Genomic DNA, 26,675 nt, shown 5'->3' with positions numbered 1-26,675 from the left:
ATTAAGTCAAGTGCTGGCCAGGCACGGTAGCTCACGCCTATAATCCCAGAACTTTCGGGGAAAAACAAAAACAAAAACAAAAAACCAAGTGCTGTCATCATTAGCATTTATAGTATTTTGTTTTTTTGAGACAGGGTCTCACTCTATTGCCCAGGCTGGTGTGTAATGGCCCAATTACAGCTCACTGCAGCCTTGAACTCCCAGGCTCAAGCAATCCTTCTACATCAGCCTCCAGAGTAGCTAGAACTACAGATACAAACCATCACACCCAGCTAATCTTTTTCTCTCTTTTTTTGGTAGAAATGAGAGTCTCCTTATGTTGCCCAGACTGGTCTCAAACTCCTATACTCAAGGGATCCTCCTCCCTTCTTGGCATCCCAAAGTGCTGGAATTATAGGCATTTGCCACCAAACCCGGCCCATTTACAGGATTATGTGACCCATTCCCCGCCCCTGCAATAGCCCAGGGAAGGCTGTGTACTGGGACTGGCCCCATGGAGTGGGTAGAAGTGGTACAACTTTCTTTAAGTATGAAATAGGAACAGAGCTGCACACACAAGGACATGAATTGTATCTCATCAGTACATTTAGAATTTGGTAAACACAGATGCATCTTAAATGCCCGACTAGTGGGGAACGGCGAGTTTGTAAGGCCATTAAGAATGACGTTCATTCCCTTGAAGGATTTTTAAAAAAGAAAAAATGATGTTCAAAGAGAGGTTTTTGTGTGATGGGATAAAGCTCACAAAATAATGTGAAGTGAAAAGGGCAGGGTATCATAATGCTTATACCACAGAATCTCAATGATAAATGTTTGTGAGCATAAAACAGGCACTTAGACATTAAAAAGAACAGATGAACTCCAAAACTCTGCAAGTAAACTTATTTGTAGATGATGGCATTATGAAAATTTAAATTTTTTACTTCTTAATTTTCTAGAACAAGCATAAATAACTTACACATACAAGAAAAATATTGTTTTAAGAAAAAAGACACTAGTATAGCTCTTGGAATCAAATCTTCCCAAAGGCCATTTATCTTTTGATAGCTCTGGGTGAGAGGTGGAACTTACTCAACCTCCTTCAAGAACACTCGGTGGGCCAGGCTCAGTGGCTAAAAAAGTTAGCCTGGCATGGTGGCATGTACCTGTGGTCCCAGCTACTCGAGAAGCTGAGGTGGGAGGATCACTTGAGCCTGGAAGGTCAAGGCTGCAGTAAGCCGTGATCGCACCACTGCACTCCAGCCTGGGTGACAGAGCGAGACCCTGTCTCTAAAGGAAAAAAAAGAACACTTGGTGGCACAGTGCACTCCCCAAGAAGCGCCTAGTGTCCTTTTCTGCTGTAAGAAAAGCCTCCTTTTCCCCTATTCTGGCCTCACTTAAGAAGAAGATGGAATCTTTCTGAGATTTAGGTAGCCTCTCCGACTTCAACTTAGGTCACACCAACACCCCTCACCTCACACTCAGAGCAGCTTTTCAGCTCTGAGTCCAACCCTGAGGAGCTGGGACAAAGTGGCCACTTGCCCCAAGGCTACTCTAGCAGCAAGTCTGTGTGTGTGTCTGTGTGTGTGTGTGTCTCCTCTGTCTTGGCAGCAAGGTGGCCACCAATACATTCTGGCCCCACTCACCTCACATTCTGCCTTGCTCTTTGGTCCAACGGTGCCCCGGATACGCTCACTAAGGGGAAGGTGCTGGATGAAGGTAAACCCCGGGAGGACAGAACAGTAGGGCTCTGCTCTCTGTCCGAAGTTGAACTCCACTGCGCAATTCTTCACCAAGACATGAGGATAGAGGGCCTGACCCCCTAAGGCTTCCTTCTGGATTCGGAAAGCAATGCCCATCCACTTTCCATTCTTGGTAAAAGACAGTTCCACGTCATTTCCACATTCAAAATCCTAGGAGAAAACGCCAGAGGAATATGATTGCCAACTCTCGCCATAGGCACTGGGAGTCACACGTGAGGACAGTAGATGCAGGGAGTAGAATGTGGACAGCTTTCCAGATTGAAGTGCATCCTTCCCCAACATACAGGTAAGCTGGGCAGCATCAGTGAACATCTCAGAGAATGTCCAGCCCAAAGTCCTCCTTGCCTAAGACCCCAAAGTTGGTGGATATGAAGCAAGTAAGCAAGAGTTTTTTTTTTTTTTTTTGAGACAGGGTCTCACCCTGTCCCCCAGGCTGAGTGCAGTGGCACAGCTAGGGCTCACCGCAACCTCAAACTTCCAGGTTCAAGCAATCCTCCCACCTCAGCCTCCTGAGTAGCTGGGACTACAGGCATGTTCCACACCTGGCTAATTTTTAAATTTTTCTGTAGAGACAGGGTCTTGTTATGTTGCCCAGGCTGGTCTTGAAATCCTAGACTCAAGTGATCTTCCCACCTTGGCCTGCCAAACTGTTGGAATTATAGGCTTGAGCCACTGCACCTGTCCTAAAGCAGGTAATTTTAAGAAGCTCCAAGTATTTGAGTCTTGTGCCTAGACTGAGATGAAGACGAAGGAAAAGGTGGTCGAGTCCTGTCCTGAAAACTGATGAGGAGACAGGTGCAGTGGCTCATGCCTATAATCCCATCACTTTGAGCGGCCAAGGCAGGAGGATGCTTGAGGCCAGGAGTTCAAGTACAGCCTGGGTAACAGAAAGAGACCCCATCTCTACAAAAACAAACAAAAGAAACCCAGAAAGGGCAGTCTATGAATATAACAGATGAAGGAAAGCCACAGCAGGGCCTTTTCGAACTGAGTTCAGCTTGTTCAACATGTTCCCTGAGTTCGTACTCTTTCTGATACATATGTCTGCATAATCTGGGACCGACAGAGCTTAGCGACCAGTGGGGAATGAGACAAGGACACTCTATCATAATTCAGTAAGATGACCTACCTAGAAGCAAGTTTCTGAGGTTTCTCAGTTGCTTGTATATAAGCCTAGCAGTGACAGAACATAAGGTCAGATTGGCTGAGGCATAAAAGATGAGGGGGAAGTAGTTCAGGAACAGCTGCAGAGCCATGCAGGGACCACATTCATTTATTCTGTAACAACTACTTATTGAATTGCTAAAGTTAGTAATTAAGATCCCCCCTCTTTTTGTTGAGACGGAATTTCACTCTTGTTGCCCAGGCTGGAGTGCAATGGCGCAATCTCGGCCCACCACAACCTCCGCCTCCCGGGTTCAAGCGATTCTCCTGCCTCAATTAGCTGGGATTACAGGCATGTGCCACCACGCCCGGCTAATTTTGTATTTTTAGTAGACGGGGTTTCTCCATGTTGGTCAGGCTGGTCTCGAACTCCTGACCTCAGGTGATCCACCCGCCTCAGCCTCCCAAAGTGCTGGGATTACAGGTGTGAGCCACTGCGCCTAGCCTATGATCCCATTTTAGAAGGTGGATGGCTTCAGTTCTACCATTTACTAACTTGTGGCCTTGGTTAAGTTATTTCATCTTGTTTCTTTATCAAAAAAAGGGGGGCGGGGTAATAATATTTTATACAGCCTATGTTTATTCTAACTGTTAAATGGGCTAGTACATTTAATACACGGTGAGCACACAAGGAATGTGAGCTATCACTGCAAGATGTCAGGCACTGTGCTAGAAATAAGGGGCTGGGACTGAAGTGGTGGGAGGGGACACGGCCTACCTCGGCATGTGAGGGACTCTAATTTACCGCAGGAATTTGAACTTGATGCTGGTGGCAGAGCAGAGTGTCTGACTTATTTTGAATAGAGGAGAAGCCTGCTCAAAACTGTGTTTTGGAAACATTGCTTTGGCTGCAGGATACGAGAGGCTCTTTTTTTTCTTAGTGTTTTTTTGCCTTTTTAAAATTTATATTTTTAAAACGTTTGTTAAATATTTTTCTAAATGCCCATCTCAGAGAAGAAAAGGCTCAAAACTTGAGATTAGATAGCAGACTGAAGCAAAATACAAGGTTCGCTTTCTGATATGAAAGTATAATTTCTTTCTCTATTCAGGTGACCACCTTGGGAATTGCCCTTCAAGAAGCGACAGAAGCACCCTCCCTTGAGGAGCTTCCTCATTAACCTCCTCAGTGCTCACAGGGCACAGCTCTGTGTCAGAGGCCCTCATGCCTGTTCATCTCTAAGCATGCACCCACGTCAAGACCATGGAGAGCGGCTGGATGTGGTGGTTCACGCCTGTAATCCCAGCACTTTGGGAGGCCGAGGCGGGCAGATCATGAGGTCAAGAGATCAAGACCATCTTGGCCAACATGGTGAAACTCCGTCTCTACTAAACATACAAAAATTAGCTGGTCATGGTGGCGAGTGCCTGTAATCCCAGCTACTCAGGAGGCTGAGGCAGGAGAATCACTTGAACTAGGGAGTTGGAGGTTGCAGTGAGCCGAGATCGTGTCACAGCACTCCAGCCGGGCAACAGCAAGACTCTTCTCAAAAAAAAAAAAAAAAAAAAAAAAAAGACCATGGAGAGCAGGTATGACTGTGGGTGTTAGTTAGCCTTCCTTATGGCCACCAGCTTCACTATAGGAACTTCCCATAATGCACAGAAACCGGCGCCCTCAACCAACCCATCTACCACCAACAGAGCCATCTGTCCAAAAGGCAAGTGGAGTTGTGTTGTTGTGTTGTTGTTCCTGCTGAAACACTCCTGTGTCAGTCCCAGGCCTAAAGACCCAAACTCCTGAAGCCTGGCATAATTCAGAGCCTGCCATTTTTATAGCCTGGTGTCTCACACCTCTTTCTGTTGTCCCTAGGCTCTAAGTATCATACTCTTTATGGTTTGCTGAAATGGGTTATTCTGTTCTCCACTTGGAAGGCTGTTTTACCTTTTTGTTTTGCAAATTGAGGACTTGATATTTGACACCAATGTCCTCCCCTCTTGTTCCAGGAGACCAATGATTTTTACACCCCCACCAACTCCTCACCCTGAGCCTTTTTAAAGTTGTGGTATCTTCTGAACAAAGAAAACTATATAAGGAATCTTAAGACTGGATGCAGAGATGTTCTGGTTGAAGCAAGAGTCAAGGCCTAGAGTTCCATACTGCCACATACCAAAAGAACCTCATACTCTGAAAGAACAGACTTTGGCAAACACTGTCACACAGTGACAAGTTAAATTACTGCAACCTGTTTGGAGTGTAGTCTTGGTGGTAGCTATCAAAATTTAAAAATATACCTTTGACTTAGAATCTAGCTTTCAAGAAGGAATACAACTACATTCCCACAAGAATGCAAAATTCTATGTGCAAAATGCTCATGCCAGCACGGAAAATGTGCTCCAATGGGGAGTAGGAGTGGCTAAATTGCACAGGAGATCCATATGTGGGGCTACAAAAAGATCTCCAAGTTACTCCAGTAAATGGAAAAAAGACAAGCCGCATTATCTGTTCCAGGAAACAACTTTCACAGCCACTAACAGGAAGATGGGCTAAATTAAAGCAGGGTACCCAAACCCCTGCATCAGAATACTAGACAGCCATTACAGCCACTAAATACAAAGCTGCAAAAGTAACGACATGTCCACCAAAGGGAGGGACTAGGTTAAATCAATTATGGTACAGTCATACAATGACTACAGACAATATAAAAGTACAAAGAAGCTCTCTTGGTAGTACCATAAAAAGATCCCCACCAAGGCCGGGCATGGTGGCTCACGCTTGTAATCTCAGCACTTTGGGAGGCCAAGGAGGGCAGATCACCTGAGGTCGGGAGTTCGAGACCAGCCTGACCAACATGGTGAAACCCTGTCTCTACTAAAACTACAAAATTAGCCGGGCATGCTGGCGCATGCCTGTAATCCCAGCACTTGGGAGGCTGAGGCAGAAGAATCACTTGAATCTGGGAGGCGGAGGTTGTGGTGAGCCAAGATCATGCCATTGCACTCCAGCCTGGGCAACAAGAGCAAAACTCTGTCTCAAAAAAATTAAATAAATAAAAAGACCCCCAAGACATACAAGTTAAAAAAAAACAAAAAAAAAGAGATGAAACCCCGAGTACCAGTGGGTTCACATGCTGGGGAGGGTATATGTGAAAAATGGGTGGGGCGGGGGGGGGTGGGTGGGTGTCTAAAGAAGACTTTACACTGTATCCCCTTTTACATTCCTCGATTTTTTTTTGGAAACCCTATTCTTGAAAAAATCAATTCACAATGATTAACTGTTAAGAAACAACTTTAACTGAGCTAGATCTATATATTGTCTGTGTGGACAGGGAAAGATGGCCAAGATTTACTCTTCAATGGGAAAAAAATGCAAGGTTTAAAACCGAACAGTTTGTAGAGTATGAACACAGTTTTCATTTTAAAAATGTTTTATTGAAAACATATTGAGGGCCGGGCGCAGTAGCTGACACCTGTAATCCCAGCACTTTGGGAGGCTGAGGCGGGTGGATCACCTGAGGTCAGGAGTTCGAGACTAGCCTGGCCAACATGGTGAAACCCCGACTCTACTAAAAATACAAAAATTAGCCAGGTGTGGTGGCGCGTACCTGTAGTCCCAGCTACTTGGGCGGCTGAGGCTGGAGAATCGTTTGAACCTGGGAGGTGGAGGTTGTGGTGAGCTGAGATTGCGCCACTGCACTCCAGATTGGGTGACAGAGCGAAACTCTGTCTCAAAAACAAAAACAAAAAGATACTGAGATCCTGAAATGCAAAAAAAGGCTGAGAAACTGTTTCAGGCTAAAGGAAACTAAAGACACATGGCAAGAGAATGCAATATGATCCCAGGCCAGATCAGATCCTGAACTAGAAACTCAACTGGACGAAAGAATATTGTTGGGACAAGTGACAAAATCTGAATGTGCAGTAGATAATAGCATTATATCAAGTTTTAAATTTAATAACTTTACTGTCATTAATATCTTTACTCTTAAGAATCAGCCAGTTGTGGTGGCTCACACCTGTAATCCTAGCACTTTGGGAGGCCGAGGTGGGCGGATCACAAAGTCAGGAGTTTGAGACTAGCCTGACCAACATGGTGAAACCCTGTCTCTACTAAAAATACAAAAATTAGCTAGATGTTGTGGTGTGCACCTGTGATCCCAGCTACTTGGGAGGCTGAGGCAAAAAAATCACTTGAACCTGGGAGGCAGAACTTGCACTGAGCCGAGATCACGCCACTGCACTCCAGCCTGGGCGACAGAACAAGACTCCGTCTCAAAAAGAGTACACACCGACTGGGCGCGGTGGCTCACATCTATAATCCCAGCACTTTGGGAGGCTGAGGCGGGCGGATCATCTGAGGTCAGGAGTTCGAGACCAGCCTGGCCAACATGGTGAAACCCCGTCTCTACTAAAAAATACAAAAATTAGCCAGGCATGGTGGCAGGCGCCTTAATCCCAGCTACTTGGGAGGCAGAGGCAGGAAAATCGTTTGAACCCGGGGAGGCGGAGGTTGCAGTGAGCCGAGATAAAGTCATTGCACTCAAACCTGGGGGACAAGAGTGCGACTTCTCTCAAAAAAAAAAAAAAGAGTACACACTGAGCCTGGCACAGTGCCGTGCACCTGCAGTCTCAGCTACTAGGTTGGGGTGGATGGCTTGAGCCCAGTTCTGGGCTGTAGTGCACTATGCCAATCGGCTGTCCACACTAAGTTCGGCATTGATATGGTGACCTCCTGGGAGTTAGGGACCATCAGGTTGCCTAAGGAGGGGTGAACTAGCCAAGGTAGGAAACAAAGCAAGTCAAAACTCTCATGCTGATCAGAAGAGGGATCACCGCCTGTGAAAATGCAGCAAGACCCTGTCTCATTTATTAAAAAAAAAGAAAAGAAGGAATACAGACCAAAGTAATGAAGACATGATGTATGCAACCTCCTCTCAAATGGGTCAGATGAAAACACAGCTGACCCTTAGCAACACTGGCTTCAAGCTGGGCAGGTCCACTTACATGTGTACTTTTTTCATTCAATATACTGAAAATATTTGTGGACACTTGCAACAATTTGAAAAAACTCTCAGATCCCTATGACTAGAAATACTGAAAAAAAAAATATAAGGAAAAGTTAGGTATGTCATATGAGTGCATAAAAATTGTAGACACTAGCCTATGTGTTAATTGACTGTTTATGTTATCAGTAGGCTATTAATTTTTTTTTTTTTTCCTCACCTCAGTCTCCTGAGTAGCTGGGACCACAGGCGTGTGCCACCAGGCCCAGCTAATTTTTATTTCTATTTTTGGTAAAGACAGGGTTTCCTTATGTTACCCAGGCTGGTCTTGAACTTCTGGGCTCAAGTGATCCACCCAGCTTGGCCTCCCAAAGTGCTGGGATTACAGGCATGAGCCACTGCGCTCAGCCAGTAAAGTTTTTGGGAGTCAAAAACTATACGTGGATTTTTGACTGCCTGGGGGTTGGTGCCCCTAATCCCTGCAAAGTTCAAGGGCCAGCCCATTGTTTAGGGACAAATAAACCACTTTGACCCCTTCTGTACTAAACTCATGGGGTTCTTGGTGGCATTCTCCAATATCAAAAGAATTTAAAAAGGGAACCACATATTGGAAAGGTATTTCCTAACTTCAGAAACAAAGCATCAATGGAACCAATCTAGAAAAAGGATTTTCATCATCCACACCTTCTTGTTGTACAACCAAATGACTGGCAACTGGTGTTGAGGATTTAGGGTTTGAGAGTTACCAGCTTTATAAGTAACAACAGTCCTGATCATCAATCTGACAGAATTTGCTGGGCGTGGTGTCTCCGGCCTATAATCCCAGAACTTTGGGAGGTCAAGGAGGGCGGATTGCTTGAGCTCAGGAGTTTGGCGAAACCCCATCTCTACAAAAAATACAAATTATTAGCTAGGTGTGGTGGCGCAAGTATGTAATCCCAGGTACTTGGGTCGCTGAGGTAGAATAGCTTGAACCGGGGAGGCGGGGGCTGCAGTGAGCTGAGATCATACCACTGCACTTGGCATTAAAAATCTGTTCAGGCAGATATCCCTTCTCTTCAATTATACCTTCATGATGCCTGGGAACTTGTTTGTTGCCTCTTCGTTGGCAGAAGCTGCCTTTCCTGTAAAGAATTTTAAGCCAAACCTCTTTCTAAAGTTATTAAACCATCCTTTGCTGGCATTAAATTCAGCAGCTTTAGATCTTTCCCCTTTCTTTTGCTTTATGTTGTCATATATAATGACTTCACTTTTTCTTGAATTATAGCCTATAGGTATGCCCTTTTTTTTTTTTTTTTTTTTTTGAGAGTCTTGCTCTGTTGCCCAGACGGGAGTACAGTGGCGCAATCGTGGCTCACTGCAAGCTCCGCCACCCAGGTTCACGCCATTCTCCTGCCTCAGCCTCCCGAGTAGCTGGGACTACAGGCGCTGGCCACCACGCCCGGCCAATTTTTGTATTTTTAGTAGAGACGGGGTTTCACTGTGTTAGCCAGGATGGTCTTGATCTCCTGACCTCGTGATCTGCCCTCCTTGGCCTCCCAAAGTGCTGGGATTACAGGCGTGAGCCACCGTGCCCGGCAGGTATGCCTTTCTTATAGCAACTCTGTACCTACACAAAAGCTGCAGTTTTATTTATTTATTTTGAGACAGAGTCTCATTCTGTCATCCAGGCTGGAGTGCAATGGGGCAATCATAACCCACTGCAGCCTCCTGGGCTCAAGCGATCCTCAGCCTCCTGAGTATCTGGGACTACAGGCGTGCATCACCAACCCAGTTAATTTTTATGTTTATAAAATATTAAAAGTTTGTTTTCACCATGATGCCCAAGCTGCTCTTGAACTCCTGGGCTCAAGCGATCTGCCAACCTTGGCCTCCCAAAGTGCTGAGACTACAAGTGTGAGTCACAGTGTCCGGCCTTGCATTTTCAATATATGATAAAAAGTGCAGGGATTTAGCACCTGCTAGCACAGCAGTAGTGATGGCTTCGGGAATTTTTTCTTTTTTTCGTTTACAGTGGTCCTTATGCTGGATTAATCTTGAAATGGCAGGCAACTACAGCTGCAGACCTCAACCTATAGTGCATATCAACCAATTCAAGTTTTTCTTGTAATACCATAACTTTTTTCTGCTTCTGAGCAACACTTCCAGCATCACTAGTGGCACTTCGTATGGATCCCATGGTGCTACTCAAGGCTTATGATATTGCAGTAACATGATTAAAAAATACACAAGAATTGCGAGATCACTTTTTACTGTGATACACAATTTACTGAAAAGAACTGCTCACGTGAAGATGTATGACACCCAGTGTTTTAAGTAGAAACTTGCAACAATTGAGCTCACCATAATAGCAATAGGAGGTGGCTTCAAAATTATTACAGTATGTGCTGGTTAATTTTATGCAGTTGGCTGGGCTTGGTGGCTCACACCTGTAATCCCAGGACTTTCGCAGGCCGAGGTGGGCAGATCACTTGAAGTTAGGAGTTCAAGACCAGCTTGGCCAACACGGTGAAACCCCATCTCTACTAAAAATACAAAAATTAGGCCAGGTGCAGTGGCTCACACTTGGTAATCTCAGCACTTTGGGAGGCCGAGGCGGGTGGATCACCTACAGGAGTTCAAGACCAGCCTAGCCAACACGGCGAAACCCCATCTCTACTAAAAATACAAAAATTAGCCAGGCATGGTGGCGTGCACCCGTAATCCCAGCTACTCAGGAGGCTGAGGCAGGAGAATCACTTGAACCCAGGAAGCGGAGGTTGCAGTGAGCCGAGATTGCGCCACCGTGCTCCAGCCTAGGCAACAAAGTAAGACTCCGTCTCAAAACAAAACAAACAAAAAACAAAAATTAGCCAGGCGTGGTGGTGCACACCTGTAATCCCAGCTATTCGGGTGGCTGAGGCACAAGAATCACTTGAACCCCGGAGGCGGAGGTTGCAGTGAGTCGAGATCGCGCCACAAGACTCCAGCCTGGGTGACAGAGAAAATAATCTGTCTTCAAAAAAAAAAATAAAAACAGTTATGATTTAATACTGTACTGTTTGTTTACATTTCTCTCAACTGTGAATGGTACCATGTAGAGTCTGTTTGTGTGCACAAGTTTTGATAAGTTTTAACTTTTTGTAATAGATTTGTGGGTATTTTATGCTAGTAAATGATGAAACAGACTAGTACCTACTTATATTTTATGCATTCATGACATGTTTAACTTTTTCTTAATCTTACCAATATTTCTAGGCTATGTCTGTTGTTTCAAATTGTTGCAAATCTCCAAAGAAGTTTCCAATATATTTATTGAAAAAAATATGCAAATAAGTGAACCAGTGCAATTCAAACACGTTGTTGAAGAGTTAACTCTCTATGTGTATGTACACCATAAACATGAAAATGGTAAAGCAAATGTGGCAAATGTTAGAATCTGGATAAGGCCCTGTGAGAATTCTTTATTCTCAAGCTTTTCCGAGTTTGAATTTATCTCAAAGTTAAAAAAAGAAGAAGGGGCCGGGCGTGGTGGTTCACACCTGTAATCCCAGCACTTTGCGAGGCCAAGGCGGGCAGATCATCTGAGGTCGGGAGTTCGAGACCAGCCTGACCAACATGGAGAAACCCCGTCTCTACTAAAAATACAAAATTAGTTGGGTGTAGTGGTGCATGCCTGCAATCCCAGCTACTCAGGGGGCTGAGGCAGGAGAATCGCTTGAACCCAGGAGGCGGAGATTGTGGTGAGCCGAGATCGCACCATTGCTCTCCAGCCTGGGCAACAAGAGCGAAAAACTCATCCCAAAAATAAATAAATAAATAAAAAAGAAGGAAGAGTACATGTGTACAAATATGAAGGAAGGCAAAATAATAAGCTTCAGAGGATGAATCCATCCAGGTGGTCACTTCCTCTGGGGCCTTACGGCACATTTTACAAACATCTCTTATAACTCCTAATGTTAACAGTATTAAGCGGTATTTACTGAGCACTTACTGTGTGCCAGGCATTATTATAAGTGCTTTTAATGGATTAACTTAATGACTCCACACAAAATTCTGAGGTAGGTGCAAAGATTCTCATTTAGAGGGAACTGAAAAACAAGAAGGGTAAATTGCCCAGGGCTTGAATGGAAGAACATAACTGGGTCCAGGGAGTCCAGCCCAGAGCTGACAGCCATACTGCACAGCAAGGTGACTGCTGGTCACTGTTCTCAAAGACTGAAGTATGGCAGCAACAGCTGTTCTGTTTTGCATCATCTCTACTCTTCCAGAAGGCAGTGCATTGTAGGAAGCCTGGCTCAACCAATGTGAGATGAAGAAAGGGAGAAGTTTTGGGATAAGATGATGCCAACATGGGGCAAGAGCCAATACCACTGCCTTCAGGAGCAGACAGGCTATTTCCTAGCAATGAAAGATAAGAAATTCCTAGGTTTGTTTAGAAAATGTTACTCTGGTACCTAGGAACGGAGGAAGGCTATGCACACCTGAAGTCCCCAAACCTCTTCAGGGTGTCATCTGAAAACTTTGCACACAAGACCAGAGGAGATGGAATGACAGAATTTCCCACAAAATGACAGTAAACATTCCAGTCTGTCAAGCAGAGACAAAGAAGTATGGCGAGAGTGGCTGGATATGGGGCAGACAATGGATAGAGGTATCCTGAAAAAGAAGTCTGTAGCCCAACATCTGGTTCTGCCAACTCCCACAGGCTGCTAGCACTCACCGCAAAGCAGCCAATCACATCGTTCTCTGCAAACTTGTCTCCGTAGTTTTCAAACCGGCTATTGGTGGACTTCTTCCCAGTGCCTCCATAGCCATAGGAGAAAGGCTCTTCGCCTGACGGAAGAAATAGGCAAAGGCAGGTTAAACCTGCGATGGTCATAACAGCCTCAATGGCTGCCACATACTTTTATTTTTGAAGAAAAAAATCATTTTCTTTACTAGTTTTATTAATCAGATGCCTTTTTAAAATAGGGGTGGGGAAAGGTAAAAGGAAGCCCTTAATGATGTAGAACTTGGAGGGCTTGATGGGTTTCATTGTCCAGTCTGGGAGTAGGAGCTCAACTGAATTACTCTGCACAGAAGGGAGAATTTGAAAAGAAAGGGAGGAAGGAAGACAGGAGTTGGGATGGAGGAGAATGGCTGTATGCTGAGATGCAACCCTTCCTTGTGACACCCAATATTCAGTCCAGTCTACTCGTGGTAGAAATCAGTGAAGGGGCTGGATTTTGCTCCTGGAGACCATGAGGACTGACCCCTGGGAAAGGTACTAGATTTCCTCAGGCTACAGAACTGGGTGCTGAAGTGATATGACTGAGAGATCCCAAGGGCTCTGGCTGACACCTGAGTTAGAGATTCCGGGCAGAACCCAAAGAGTATGCTGTTAGAAAAGCAGGGGCCGACAAGCATGAATGCCAGGGCTCGTTCTGCTACAAACCAGCTATGTGACCCTGGATATGGTGCTTGACCCTTCTGGGCTGTTTCCCCATCCCTATCAACTGCCACCACCTACATCTCAAAACGGAGACAGAGATAAGATGAGATGACTTATGAGTCTTAAATAAAAAGTGCTAACACGTATGGAAATGAAAACTGTACACTTTTTTTTTTTGGTGCTAACATATCTACCTTTTTGAGGAGGTACCAATTTATGGGGTACATGTGCAATTCTGTTACATGCACAGATTGCATAGTGGTCAAGCTTTTACGGTGTTCATCACCTAAAAAATGTACATCGTACCCATTAACCAATTTCTCATCCTCCTCCCCCTTGTTACCCCCTAACACTTCTGAGTCTCCATTATCTATTATTCCACTCTCTAAGTCCATGTGAACACATTTTTTAAACAAACACTTGTGAGTGAGAATATCATCTATTTTTAAAGATTAGTCTTAAGTGGTCAGGCAATTATGGACCAGGATAATGGCTCAAGTGTTAAAACAGCAAAAATTTGCAATAAATTTAAATGAGCTACAGAAGGGGACTTGTTAAATAATGCAACTATAAAATGGAAAATTATGCAGTAGTCAAAAAGCTGCAGTTATTTACAAAAATATGCCCATCATACATTAAAACAAGGCTATACAAAGTAGTCCTAGTGTGATCCAGTTTGAAGATGTACAAAAAAATAAATGTCCAGAAGACTACAAATGGAATGTTAACATTGGTTAGTTTCTCTCACAGGTTTAGGAAGGATTTTCATTTTTCCCTTTCTGTATGGCCTGAATTCTTATACGCAACACATATTATTTTCATAATTGGAACGTTTGTATGATCATAAATGGAAGGCAGGAGGTGTCAGCATTGGTCAGAATAATCAGTCACTTGGGACCAGAAGGTCATTGAAGCCTGGGGACCCGCAAAATTCAAAACCTTTCAATAGGCAGCCCCTGCCCCTCTCCCAACTAGCCCTGGCCTCACTGGTCTCTGCTCCCCTTTTTCCTCTAGGTTAGGCTCCGGACAGAAAATACAGACAGAACTTAATGGAGCTTGGGAACTTATCTGCAGCTTGGTTTAAGGGCAGGAGACACTGATCCTTTTTACAGAAAGGGAATAGATTCCTAAAGAGAATTTTGGACCCTCTCCTAAAAGATGAAGGATAAGAATTGATTCTTCACAGAAAAGTTGTTTCATGACCATAGTCCTCTCAGTTGAATACAGCATGACAGAGACAGTGGCATATACCTAATCCTTGTACCTGTTCCACTTCAGCCTAGTTCTATTCTAAGTCTGACGATGGAAAAGGAAGCTTAGGAGCCTTGAAAATCCAAGGGTAGGGACAGTCACTCTATTCTCTGGACTGCATAGCTGACCCCTCCTTACCTAGCTGGGTGCTGCAGGAGTCCAGGGACCAGCCGATACGGACCACGTGGGGGTCAGGCTCTGTAGACGGAAGGTGCTTCACGGAGATTTCCTCATTGATCTGAGGAAAGAGGACAAAAGGGCTCAGGGTTGCTTCTCTGGAGGCCGTAGGTTATGAGCCAATATAGGAGGGAAGCATATCAGGCATTAAAAAATAGCAATGGCTTTTCTTGCTGGAGAAGAAGCGTTTAAGCAGCTCTGAAAAGCCTGTTGAACCGAATCAAAGCCAGGGCCTCCAAAGGGATCAGTAGAGTACAGGGCCACAGAGACAGGCATTTCAACATAGTTATGTTTTAGTTTAAGAGACTCTTGTAACATCTAGTAGAAAGATAAACTGTTACAGTGTCTTTAGAGGGCAATCTAGAAGTCTCTATCAAAACTGTAAATGGCTGGGGATGGTGACTCACACCTGTAATCCCAACACTTTGGGAGGCCAAGGCAGGAGGATGGCTTGAGGCCAGGAGTTAGGAACCAGCCTGGCCAACATAGCAAGACCCCATCTTTACAAAAACATTAAAAGAAAAAAACAACAAAACCCCATAAATGCACATGCTCTATAACTCAGCATCCTATAGATACACTAATATGTGGACAAGTATGTCTATGTATGTGTGAATGTATTTGTATATGCAACATTCTGTGCAGCATTGGATGCATATATGTGCACATATATATATATTTTTTAACATCAGAAAAAATATCAATAAGGCACTGATTATGGTATATCCATGCCACAAAATATGATGCAACAGTTAAAAAGAGCAAAGTAGGCCGGGCACGGTGGCTCAAGCCTGTAATCCCAGCACTTTGGGAGGCCAAGGTGGGTGGATCACCTGAGGTCAGGACTTCGAGACCAGCCTGGCCAACATGATGAAACCCCGTCTCTACTAAAAATACAAAAAATTAGGCATGCGTGGCGTCATGCACCTGTAATCCCAGCTACTCGGGAGGCTGAGGCAGGAGAATCGCTTGAACCCAGGAGGGAGACGTTGCAGTAAGCAGAGATTGCGCCACTGTATTCTAGCTTGGGTAACAAGTGAAACTCCGTCAACAAAACAAAACAAACAAAACAAACAATCAAACAAACAAAAAACAAGGAGCAAAGCAGTACATTGGGCTAATGTACTGCTATGGAAAAATGTCCAAGATACAGTATTAAGTTAAAAAAAAAAAAAAAAGCCTTCTGACTTAATTTCGTATTAAAAGACTAGCCTGCCGAATATCCGTATCCACCTGTGGCCTCACTGGCTTTTCAGACACACATTTTAAAATCTCTGAAATCAGGATCCATTTTATAATAAATGTGATGAGAAAGCACTGCGTATGCTGGGTGCAGCAGCTCACGCCTGTAATCCCAGCACTTTGGGAGGCCAAGGCAGGCGGATCACCTGAGCTCAGGAGTTCAAGCCCAGCCTGATCAACATGGAGAAACCCCATCTCTACTAAAAATACAAAAATTAGCCGGGCAGGGTGGCACATGCCTGTAATACCAGCTACTGGGGAGGCTGAGGCAGGATAATTGCTTGAACCCGGGAGGCAGAGGTTGCAGTGAGCCGAGATCGCGCCACTGCACTCCAGCCTGGACAACAAGAGTGAAACTCCATCTCAAAAACAAAAACAAAACAAAACAAAAAAAGAAAACACTGCGTAGTTTATTTTGTTGCAGTGTTTCTCTATGAGAGGTACATAAAATAATGCACAACTTACATCAATGGTGTCGTGGTCAATAAAATATAACCCTCTGTGTTTCAGCTTCTACCTCTAAAAACTGGGGCTAACAGTACCTGTTTCCAGATGGTACTGTGAGGATTAATGGAGATAATCCATGTAAAGAGCTTGGTGCTGTATCTTGTGCATGCAAAGAGCTCTATACTTATTAGCTATCATCAGTAAGTTTGGATACACAAACCACAGGTAAGAAATTGTTAACACAGAAGTTCCCTCCAGGGAGTAGGATGGTAGGATGGGAACTGAGAGGACATGAGAATAACCTGTTTTTTGTTTTTGTTTTTTTTTGAGACAGAGTCTCACTCTGTCACCCAGGCTGGAGTGCAGTGGCGTGATCTCGGCTCACTGCAACCTCTGCCTCTTGGGCTCAAGCAATTCTCTGCCTCAGCCTCCTGAATAGCTAGGATTGCAGGCACCCACCACCATGCCCGGCTAATTTTTTTGTATTTTTAGCAGACAGGGTTTCACCATCTTGGCCAGTTTGGTATTGAACTCCTGACCTTGTGATCCACCTGCCTTGGCCTCCCAAAGTGCTGGGATTACAGGCGAAAGCCACCACACCTGGTGAGAATAACCTGTTTTATCCTGTACTCTTCTGTGCTGTCTGAACTTTTGTTAAACATGAGCATGTATTATTTTCATAAACATAACTTGACATGGAACTGTGGAGAGATGACAGCAGAGGCTGGCCTAAGCTGGCAGTTCTTTGCCCTGTTCTCCCTCTGGCCTCCCTTTAATAAGTGACATCTGAGTCTATTCTTTCTAGATCACTTTTCTTCCAAACAACTTCTTTTCTCAGTTCTACAAACATGTCATCACTACACTGGTTGACTACATAATACCTGGGTCAAATCTCACCAAGGAAATATCTGCTTGATGAAGCAATGCATGGTTGGCCTGCTTTTCTGATATGATATTTAGCAATGATGTAGTTCTCTTGAGTTCATCACAGTTTTGTCTGCTTGGACATGGTACTGCACAATCCAATCTCTTTTGCAGTTGCAGCTCTGACCAAGGTGGCTGGTATCAGGATATTACAATGGATGGACTTCTCTGTCCCTTCCCCTTCTCTTGCTCCTACTCACCTTCATCTCGAAGCATACACGGCCCCTTCTGACCCCATAGCTGGCACGGGCTCCTGACCACAGGTATGCAAAGCCCTCAATTGTGAGCGGATAGCCACTACTCCGATCTCGGGCCACCTTGAAGTGGAGGTCGCAGTTATCTGTGAAGGAAAATGCCCAGAGTTGGCTGATGTTTTTATTTTGTTTTGTTTTCTTGAGACAGTTTCACTCTTTTTGCCCAGGCTGGAGTGCAATGGTGCGATCTTGGCTCACCGCAACCTCCGCCTCCCGGGTTCAAGTGATTCTCTTGCCTCAGCCTCCTGAGTAGCTGGGATTACAGGCATGCACCACCACACCTGACTAATTTTGTATTTTTTAGTAGAGATAGGGTTTCTCCATGTTGGCCAGGCTGGTCTCGAACTCCCGACCTCAGGTGATCCACCTGCCTCGGCCTCCCAAACTGCTGGGATTACAGGCGTGAGCCACCACGCCCGGCCTGGCTGATGTTTTAGAAGTCCTAAGAAAGAAGCAGGCAGAGGGAACTTCCCCAAGTGCTGACCAGGAGTACACAGTGAACACATCATGGGGGCAGTTTCAAAAGGAACCAGCACACCCCTAACCTCTCTCCCTTTGAGTAGGGAGGATGTGCAGTACTGCAAATTGGCCTGTATGACCTCAGAGAGGAACTGGGGTTCTTTATCTGGTGGGATCCAAGGATGGGGCTTCAGGGGTATCCTCAGAAATTGTCAACACATGTCTTTGGTGGGGATGTGTATTTGCTAGGGATAGGGTCCATATCCTCAGCAGTTTCAAATTAATTTTTTTTTTGAGACAAGGTCTCGCTTTGTTACCCAGGCTGGAGTACGGAGGCATGATCTCGGCTCACTGCAACTTCTGTTCTCCTGCGCTTAAGCCATCCTCCCACCGCAGCCTCCTGAACAGCTGGGACTACAGGGATATGCCACCATGCCAGGGTGATTTTTATATTTTTCGTAGACAGGGTTTCGCCATGTTACCCAGGCTCAAACTAGTTTTTAGAATACAAAAAGGTTAATCACCACCACCATATATTCCTACCGCCCTCTGTGGTAATTCTATCAATTTGGGAACCGGACTTCTGTTTCCAATAGCTATACAGGGATCTGACCCTGATCCACACCTGCCACCCAGGAACCAATGCCCAGGTGCCCCATAGGCTCCTAATTCCTTTCATGGGCCTAGGACTCTCCTACTGTTGCTCTTACCCTTCTCAATATTCTCAATATTCAAGGAGCCAGTCACGCCTCCAAGAAAGCCTTTCCTGACCATCCCTCCCATGAGGCGCTCTCCTTTCTCTGAAGGCTGACCGTCATGATCTGTACATTTGCATTTCATCTAGACGCTGCCTCATGAACCACTGCCACCCAACACTTTTTAAACAATGTTTACCTCTACTCTGGGTAGATTTTGTTTTCGAGAGCTTGTGATATTAGAGATTGTGTATATTTTTATCTCTTACTAAAGCATGTAGCCAGTGCTTTATAAACAGAAGCTTCTGTAGAAATAGATGAATAAATTGCTGCTTATCTTCTGCTCTGTTGAGAAGTGCAGTGTTCTCAGACCTGATTGGGCTTCTGCGTGCATGTAAAAATTTAGATTCATAGGCTCGACCACTTAGACTCTGACTAGGAGGTCTGAGCGAAAGGACCTTTATAATAATTCCTCTAAATGCTCAGATGCACAGTGAAGGTGAAAGCCACTTATCCAGTGGAAAGAAAACTGAACTGGAGGACAGACAGCAGGGCGGGCCAGGTTAGTGCCTCACAGGACACAGTGGCATTGGTTTCACCAGGAACGTGAGCAGCTGATGGAAACGGGAACTGGTTGTCAAAGAGTTAAGTTTCCCCAGCTGCACTCAGATTCCCTTCCTGATTAGATGACAACCCCTGTGTGTACAGGGCGGTTCAGGGTTTTCCAGATTGCTCCTATATCCACTGAGGAGTCTCCCTGAAAATCCTCTGAGGTTAGTACAGCAGATTTACTCCTTCCTGAAGGGAAGCTCAGAGAAGTAGAATGACTTGCCCAGGGTCCCACTGCTAGAGTTGGGAGTAGGTCTTTTGCCTCCAAACCAGTACTCTTGCTCCAGAGCTAAGCTGTGTCTCACATGTGGACTAACAATGTCTTTGGACGGTGCCCGGCAGGGATTCTGGTGAAGGTCAAGACCACAGTTTCCCCATACTGACTGTAAGGCAGAATTAGATGCACACTCCAAAGACTTACAGGTGTCAATAGCAACAAGGGTATCATCAAAGTCATCTTCATCCTCTTCAGCAGGAGGCTGAGGAGAGCGGCCCCTGTATTAGAAACAGGGGTTAAGTCATACAAGAACAATGGATGAGCACAAAGGAAAGAAAATGAATGTTCTGCTGTAATCTATGAGTGGCCTCCAGACTGCTTCCTGAATCTCCATTTCCTTCCACAGAGGTGGGCAAAAGAACTCTGAAACCCTACATCCTTGTAAGGAGAGCAATGACCATCAACTCCTACAGTGGAGACAGGGATTGGAGAAGGCATGCTCTGCTGAAGGGGGGCATCAGAATCATTTAGGGAATTTTTTCACTCTTTTTTTACACCCAAAGATTCTGATCCATACCCTCTGCATGTTGACAACCACTTCCACACTGATCTCTATTACTGTTTGGAGGCTGTGGTATCCCAAAAGGGTGCTGGCCAGGAAGGGGAATGTGCAAGAGCCTATATAAATCCCAATAATTACTATCTATCCATGTACCAGGCTTCTTAAAATCCTACATCTGTAAGAATTTGAGATGACCCATTTTTTTCAGTGTCCTAAATTATAAACGATATTCATTTTCCTACCAAAACACTAAAAAAGGGACTTAACACTGTTGGTTTCTGCTGTACAGGAACGAGGAAGAAGGGTAGAAAGGTAGAATCTAACACTCAGGGTCCTGCCTGGACAGTCTGGGTGGTCGCAGTGCACTGCATGCACAGATGGGGAGCCCATGCCCATTTGGCTGCTGACTCTCCCAGCAGCAGGCTTCCCTCTGGTGGAGGGCCCCTCTGGCCTCGCCAGGCCAGGGCTAACATGGATGAGCTGTGCTCATCACATGTTAAGTCCATTCTAGGAAACTTTCCCTGCCAGCCCAGGATCAGAGCGAGTGTTCTTCCTTTGCTCTCCATCAGTAAGTAGCTTCCAGGCTTCTGCTCTGTGGGAGGCAGTGGAAGAACCCCATATGAGGTGGGATCCATGTCCTAACTTAAATCATAGCCTGTGAGATCCAGGCCCTGTCTCAGACAGTAACAAGCTAGTTAGAAGGTGGACTCCGCCAGATAGGAAATAGAATGTCAGATGACTAGTCCAGATGAGTACAGTGGCCATTCCTAGTTTTCATAATTGCAAAAGGCTTCAAACAGGAACTGAAGGAAGGAAGGAGGGAAGGGAAGGACTTGGTCTGGAGGGAAAGGAGGGAAGGGCTTGTTAGGGAAGGGAAATGACCAAAGCAGAGGCTGCTCCCTCTTCTGAACTCCTGAAACTCACCTGCATCCTGACTACTCACCTCAGAGGTTGTGGCTTGCTAGTGTATGTGTCTGAGTCCCCACACTGGAACAACAGAAGGCAAAACCCACTGTCCATCTGTATGTTGCTAGTGTCCAGCCCAAGAGTGGGCATTTCGTGACAGCACTGTGAGAACTGACTGAATGAGTGGATGAATGGGAAGAGGATGTGTGTTTGGGAGTAGTGTTAGGAAACAGATATTTCTTTCATTACGGGTATCAAGCAGCTGACTGCAGGGGCAGTAAGGCGATGGACAGAACAGGCAGGCTGGCATCTCACGCGTGAAAGTCTAAGATATTTAGAAGTTACCCTGCAGGTAAGAAGGGAGGAACTGGGGGAAGGACCAAAAGTTTAGGAAAGCTGAATCTGGTAGCAAGTACGGGAAGGGACAGGAAGAGCGTGAAAGCAGAGGGAATCTTTACTCAGCCCCTCTAGGTTAGTGCAAATGTCCCCAGCAAGCACGAGGCTATGGATATAGAAACCTACCAGAGCAAGGGTGACTGCTGCCTCATACACCCACCTCCTATCCTCTCGGTGCTCAAAGTACCCCCGTCCCCGGTTTTCTTCATAAGGCCTCTTTCGACTCTGGAATTGCTGCCTGTCTGGCTTGAGTTGAGAAGCTTCAGGCGGGAGGAAGCTGGTGGGTGCTCCTTGCTTCATCTCTGTCTTCATTTCTATTGTCAAGACAAATTCAGATGGTCAAGACACTCGCAAGCTCCCCAGCTATCACTTTTCTGGTCCCTTTTCCCTTGAGAGATGTGAGCAGGATCCTCACTACAGTGATGAAGGGCTGGGCACAGGCAGCTTGCTGAGTTCAACAGAAGCCTGCTGAGCCAGCCAAGAAGGCCATACTGGAGAACAGGGTTAGGATCTGAGATGCCATGACCCTAAATTCTCCAATTTCTCTTCCCAAAGAACCTGTCTGCCTTAGTTCTTACAAAGCTTCTTCAGTCTGGCAAGGGAGGGGGAGAGGATGAATTCAACAGGGTACTGTGGTCCTGCAGCTAACTCTACGGGCTTTAGTTACCCTACCAAAAGAGGCCAGAATCACTCCGGTTAAGCCATCCCATAGGTGCAATAACCTCTTTAAGTCATACCATTAACAGAAAGTCAGGATGGGATACCGTGCTGTGGACCACGGGTAAGTCCTAGTCTCAGGCAGACTCCAGGAATCAGTGCCTAACCAAAAGCAAACCACAGATGTAGGCTACCTTCATTTCTCCCACAGCATTAATCCCTGATGCTGAAGCTCATTCACATCTACTCATTTCTGCATTCAACCCCAGACCATTTTGGATCACTCCCCAGCTTCGGCATGTGGACCACATCTCTCAGAAAAGTCTCCTGGTTCTCTAGGGCTGGGATGGTGCTCAGCCATCCTGAAGAGAGCTTCCCTGGTTCCCAGCAATAGGTTGGGCTCACACAGGGCTCCTGATGAATGTCTGTGGATAACGGCACAGAAAATATTCTCCTGTGGCTGAATGATCCTACAAGTCTCACAGAGCCTGACACAAATCTGCAGTTTAACCTACATTCAGTAAAGTTCTGAGCCACCCACAAGAAATGTCTGGGGATTTAACTTTGTGGATGAACCAGAATGGCATTAGACAAAATCAACCAGATACACTAAGAAAAGGCACTGGGAGGCCACAACACAGTAAAAGCAGCACAAAACTGGGGGTCAGTCCGGGCTCCATCAGTTCTCAATAGTGGGACCCTGCTTTCCAAATAGTAAGGCACAAATGATAAGGAATGCTGCTTATTAACCAAGAGGACTAGCCTGGGAGCAAGTATGCTAGGTTGTAGCCCCAGCTCTGCCATCGGACAAGCCAACTCCTCAATCTATAAAATGGGGAGGAGAGGCCAGGCGCGGTGGCTTACACCTGTAATCCCAGCACTCTGGGAGGCCGAGGCAGGCAGATCATGAGGTCAGGAGATTGAGACCATCCTGGCCAACATGGTGAAACCCCACATCTACTAAAAACACACAAAAAATTAGCTGGGTGTGGTGGCACGCCTGTAGTCCCAACTACTTGGGAGGCTGACGCAGGAGAATCACTTGAACCTGGGAGGCAGAGGTTGCAGTGAGCCAAGATCACACCATTGTACTCCAGCCTGGGCAACAGAGCGAGATTCCATCTCAAAAAAAAAAAAAAAAAAAAAAAAAAAAAAAAAGCGAAGGAAGAGTTGGCATCATGGGGAACTTTGTTCTGTAAAGACATATACTTAACATGCTTGGGAAATCCTAAGTTTAAACGATACAACACAAGGTTTTTTGTCTATTTTTTATTAAAAAAAATATTTTCAGCAACACCAGCCCAAGAAGACACAAGGTTTTTAAATTTAATTGAAAAAAATTTTTTTTGGAGACAGAGGCTTACTGTTGCCCAGGCTGGAATGCAGTGCTGCCATCACGGCTCATGGAGCCTCAACTTCCTAGCTCAAGTGATCCTCCCACCTCAGGGTCCAGAGTAGGTGGGACTTGGCCGGGTTCAGTGGCTCACGCCTGTAACCCCAGAACTTTGGGAGGCTGAGGCGGGCGGATCACCTGAGGTCAAGAGTTTGAGACCAGCCTGGCCAACATGGTAAAACCCCGTCACTACTGAAAATACAAAAATTAGCCAGGTGTGGTGGCAGGCGCCTGAAATCTCAGCTACTTGGGAGGCTGAGGCAGGAGAATCGCTTGAACCCGAGAGGCGGAGGTTGCAGTGAGCTGAGATCGCGCCATCGCACTCCAGCCTGGGGAACAAGAGCGAGACTTCGTCTCAAAAAAAAAAAAAAGAGTAGCTGGGGCTATAGGATTGTGCAACCATGCTCAGGTAATATTTTTATTTTTTATAGAGACAGGGTTATGTTGCCCAGGCTGGTCTTGAACTCCTGGACTCAAGCAATCCTCCCACCTCAGCCTCCCAAAGTGTTGGGATTACAGGCATGTAACAGCCATCGCACTCGGCCTGTTTTTATTTTTAAGGCAAGGTCTTCCTGTCGCCCAGGCTGCAGTGCCGTGCACGATCATAGCTTACTGCAGCCTTGAACTCCTGGGCTCAAGTGATCCTCCTGACTCAGTCTTCTGAGTAGCTGGGACTACAAGCATGTCACCATGCTCAGGCAATTTTTAATTTTTTCTAAAGACAACAGGGGTCTCACTATGTTGCCAGGCTAGTCTTGGATTCCTAGGCTCAAGTGATCCTCCTGACTTGGCCTCCTAAAGCGCTAGGATTACAAACATGAGCCACTGTGTTCTAACCTACTTTTAATTTTAGGTTTTTTTTGTTTTTTTTTTGGTGACAGGGTCTTGCACGGTCACCCAGGCTGGAGTGTAGTAGTGCAATCATAGCTCACAGCAGCCTCAAACTCCTGGGCTCAAGTGATCCTCCTACCTTTGTCTCCTGAGTAGCTTTAACTATAGGCGTGTGCATGTAGTCAGTCATAGCCATGCCTGGCTAATTTTTAAATTTTTTGTAGAGAAGGGGTCTCACTATGTTGCCCAGTCTGGTCTGGAACTCCTGGTCTCAAATGATCCTACTACCTTGGCCTCCCAAAGTGTTGGAATTATAGGTATGAGCCAGCGCACCTGGCCTGAGGCCTGACACACACTTTTTTTTTTTTTTTTTTAAATTCTGGACTTCTCAGAGCCTTTAATGTTCTAACGAGCACAGTGAATTTCCAAGAGACGATATAGCACATGCTACATTTTCCAGACACATTTGGCTAAGGAACCCTTTTCTGAGAATCCCCTAATAATATCCCCTGAAACAATAATCTTCAGAACATGAGAAATACCAGATTAGACTTAGAAGGCTCTTTCTGGCTCCCCCATTCTAAGATTCTAAATAAGATTCAAGTATTAGTCTAGGGGTCTCAACTCTCCAGGGTGCTTATACTAACATCTTTTTTTTTTTTTTTTTTGAGATGCAGTTTCACTCTTGTTGCCCAGACTGAGTGAAGTGCAATGACGCGATCTCGGCTCACTGCAACCTCCGCCTCCTGGGTTCAAGTGATTCTCCTGCCTCAGCCTCCCAAGTAGCTGGGATTACAGGTGCCCGCCACCATGCCTGGCTAATTTTTGTATTTTTAGTAGAGACGGGTTTCACCATATTGGCCAGGCTGGTCTCGAACTCCAGACCTCAGGTGATCCACCTGCCTCGGCCTCCCAAAGTGCTGGGATTACAGGAGGGAGCCACCGCACCCGGCTGATACTAACATCACTTTTTTACAGATACCATGGAACCTCCCCTCTCCCAACACTTGGAAATAGGACTGAGATCTTTCCTTTAAACAATTCTTGCCAGAGTGACAATGTTTAGATGAATTGCCCAAGAAAAAAGATGCACAGTTTCTCTGGGAAGACACGCTCTAAGCAGGGGGTAAAGGCTCCATGTAGATTCTGTTTCCATCCAAAGAGATGAACCATGTGTATTTTCCTACCTGGACGATAGGCCTGCTGCTGCTCCATTTCCAGTGGTCTCCTCTCGTAGCCTGACTCGTTTTCTTGTTTGATGACTTGGGTATCGTAGAATTGGTTCTGCCTGGTAATATTGTCCATGGCATCTTAAAACAAAATAAAAAATGGCCAATTAGAGGGGCGGTTCATGAAGAACCCTGGACCAAAGCGTCCAGAAGGCATCTGCAGGTCCAGGAGCTCAACTAAGAGTGGTAAGAATAATAATATTAACTATTCATGGAGTGCATACTATACTCCAGAGCCTGGGATACAGCTGAAGACAAGCTTGCCCCACTGAAGCCTTCAGTTTAGTGAGACAGACAAATCTTAAAGACACACAAAAATTTAATATGATTGTGTTGAAGGCTACAAAGTAGTACCAGGAATGAAGAAAGGGACCTGGAAAATAATAGATAAGCCTTGATTCAAAGGATACATAGGTAATGACTCAGTGATGAGAATGGAGAATGTTACTGGGGTTGGGATAACACGTGTGAAAGCTCAGAGGTGGAACTAAAACCAGAAATTCCCTCAAGAACCTTGCAGCCAAACCCAGAGAGAACTTTAGAAAGCTAGGATGGGCAGCATACAGGCTCTCCTCCCCAGGGGCTAGCTCTCAGTTAGGGCCCCAAGGGCCCTACCAGTGGCTATGCTAGGAGCCGTGAGCCAGAACCAAAGGGAAGGAGAGACTATTCTGCCACTTGCTAACTGATCGGATTCCTTCTCAGAGGATAAATACATCTGGGCACAAACCAGGTGCAGCCCAAAGGGAGGAAAGTCACAGGTCATGTGGTTTGCTACCGGTCTGTTTACCAAGGTTGAAGGAGGGCTTAAGGGAGGCATGAAGGGGGCTCAAAGGACTTTGTTGTAGCAAGTAAGGGAGAGAGGAAGAAATAGCATTATCTCCTTAATTGGAATATGGGGCCCTTTCAAACTATTCTGCTGCTTCCAGGCTCCAAGCACAATGCTCCTCTTCCCACAAAGCCTCTTTTCCCCAGCATCTCTCTCCTGTGTTCACAGAGGCAGCCCCTCCTGGAGAAGCTATGATTCTAGGGTCCTTCTCCATTCTCTAAAACATCCCTCTTCTCATAAAAGGCAGGCCCAGTGATAAGCCCTTCACATGTGATCTCATTCATAACACCCCTCAGGGGTTGGAGGGGCTGTGAACACACTATTTGTTGATTAACCCCATTTTA

General features: G+C 45.6%; 1 protein-coding gene across 11 annotated transcripts in view; it reads right to left on the bottom strand.

Annotated features, from left to right (window-relative positions):
* HNRNPUL1 (heterogeneous nuclear ribonucleoprotein U like 1) overlaps positions 1–26,675 on the bottom strand; it is a 45,236-nt gene that overhangs the window by 13,844 nt on the left and 4,717 nt on the right. For all 11 annotated transcript variants that reach the window (XM_008964868.5, XM_003812455.6, XM_034944600.3 and 8 more), the window contains exons 2-8: positions 25,464–25,586; positions 21,556–21,709; positions 19,736–19,809; positions 17,498–17,637; positions 14,646–14,745; positions 12,546–12,658; positions 1,626–1,892 (exon numbers count right to left, since the gene is read on the bottom strand). In XM_008964868.5, coding sequence (XP_008963116.1) covers positions 1,626–1,892; positions 12,546–12,658; positions 14,646–14,745; positions 17,498–17,637; positions 19,736–19,809; positions 21,556–21,709; positions 25,464–25,581 — 966 coding nt within the window. In that variant the 5' untranslated portion in view covers positions 25,582–25,586. The remainder of the gene's footprint in view (positions 1–1,625; positions 1,893–12,545; positions 12,659–14,645; positions 14,746–17,497; positions 17,638–19,735; positions 19,810–21,555; positions 21,710–25,463; positions 25,587–26,675) is intronic.

The sequence above is a fragment of the Pan paniscus genome, chromosome 20, assembly GCF_029289425.2.
Source record: "Pan paniscus chromosome 20, NHGRI_mPanPan1-v2.0_pri, whole genome shotgun sequence".
In the NCBI taxonomy this organism is placed as follows: Eukaryota; Metazoa; Chordata; class Mammalia; order Primates; family Hominidae; genus Pan; species Pan paniscus.
This window is presented reverse-complemented; position numbering and strand designations above follow the sequence as displayed.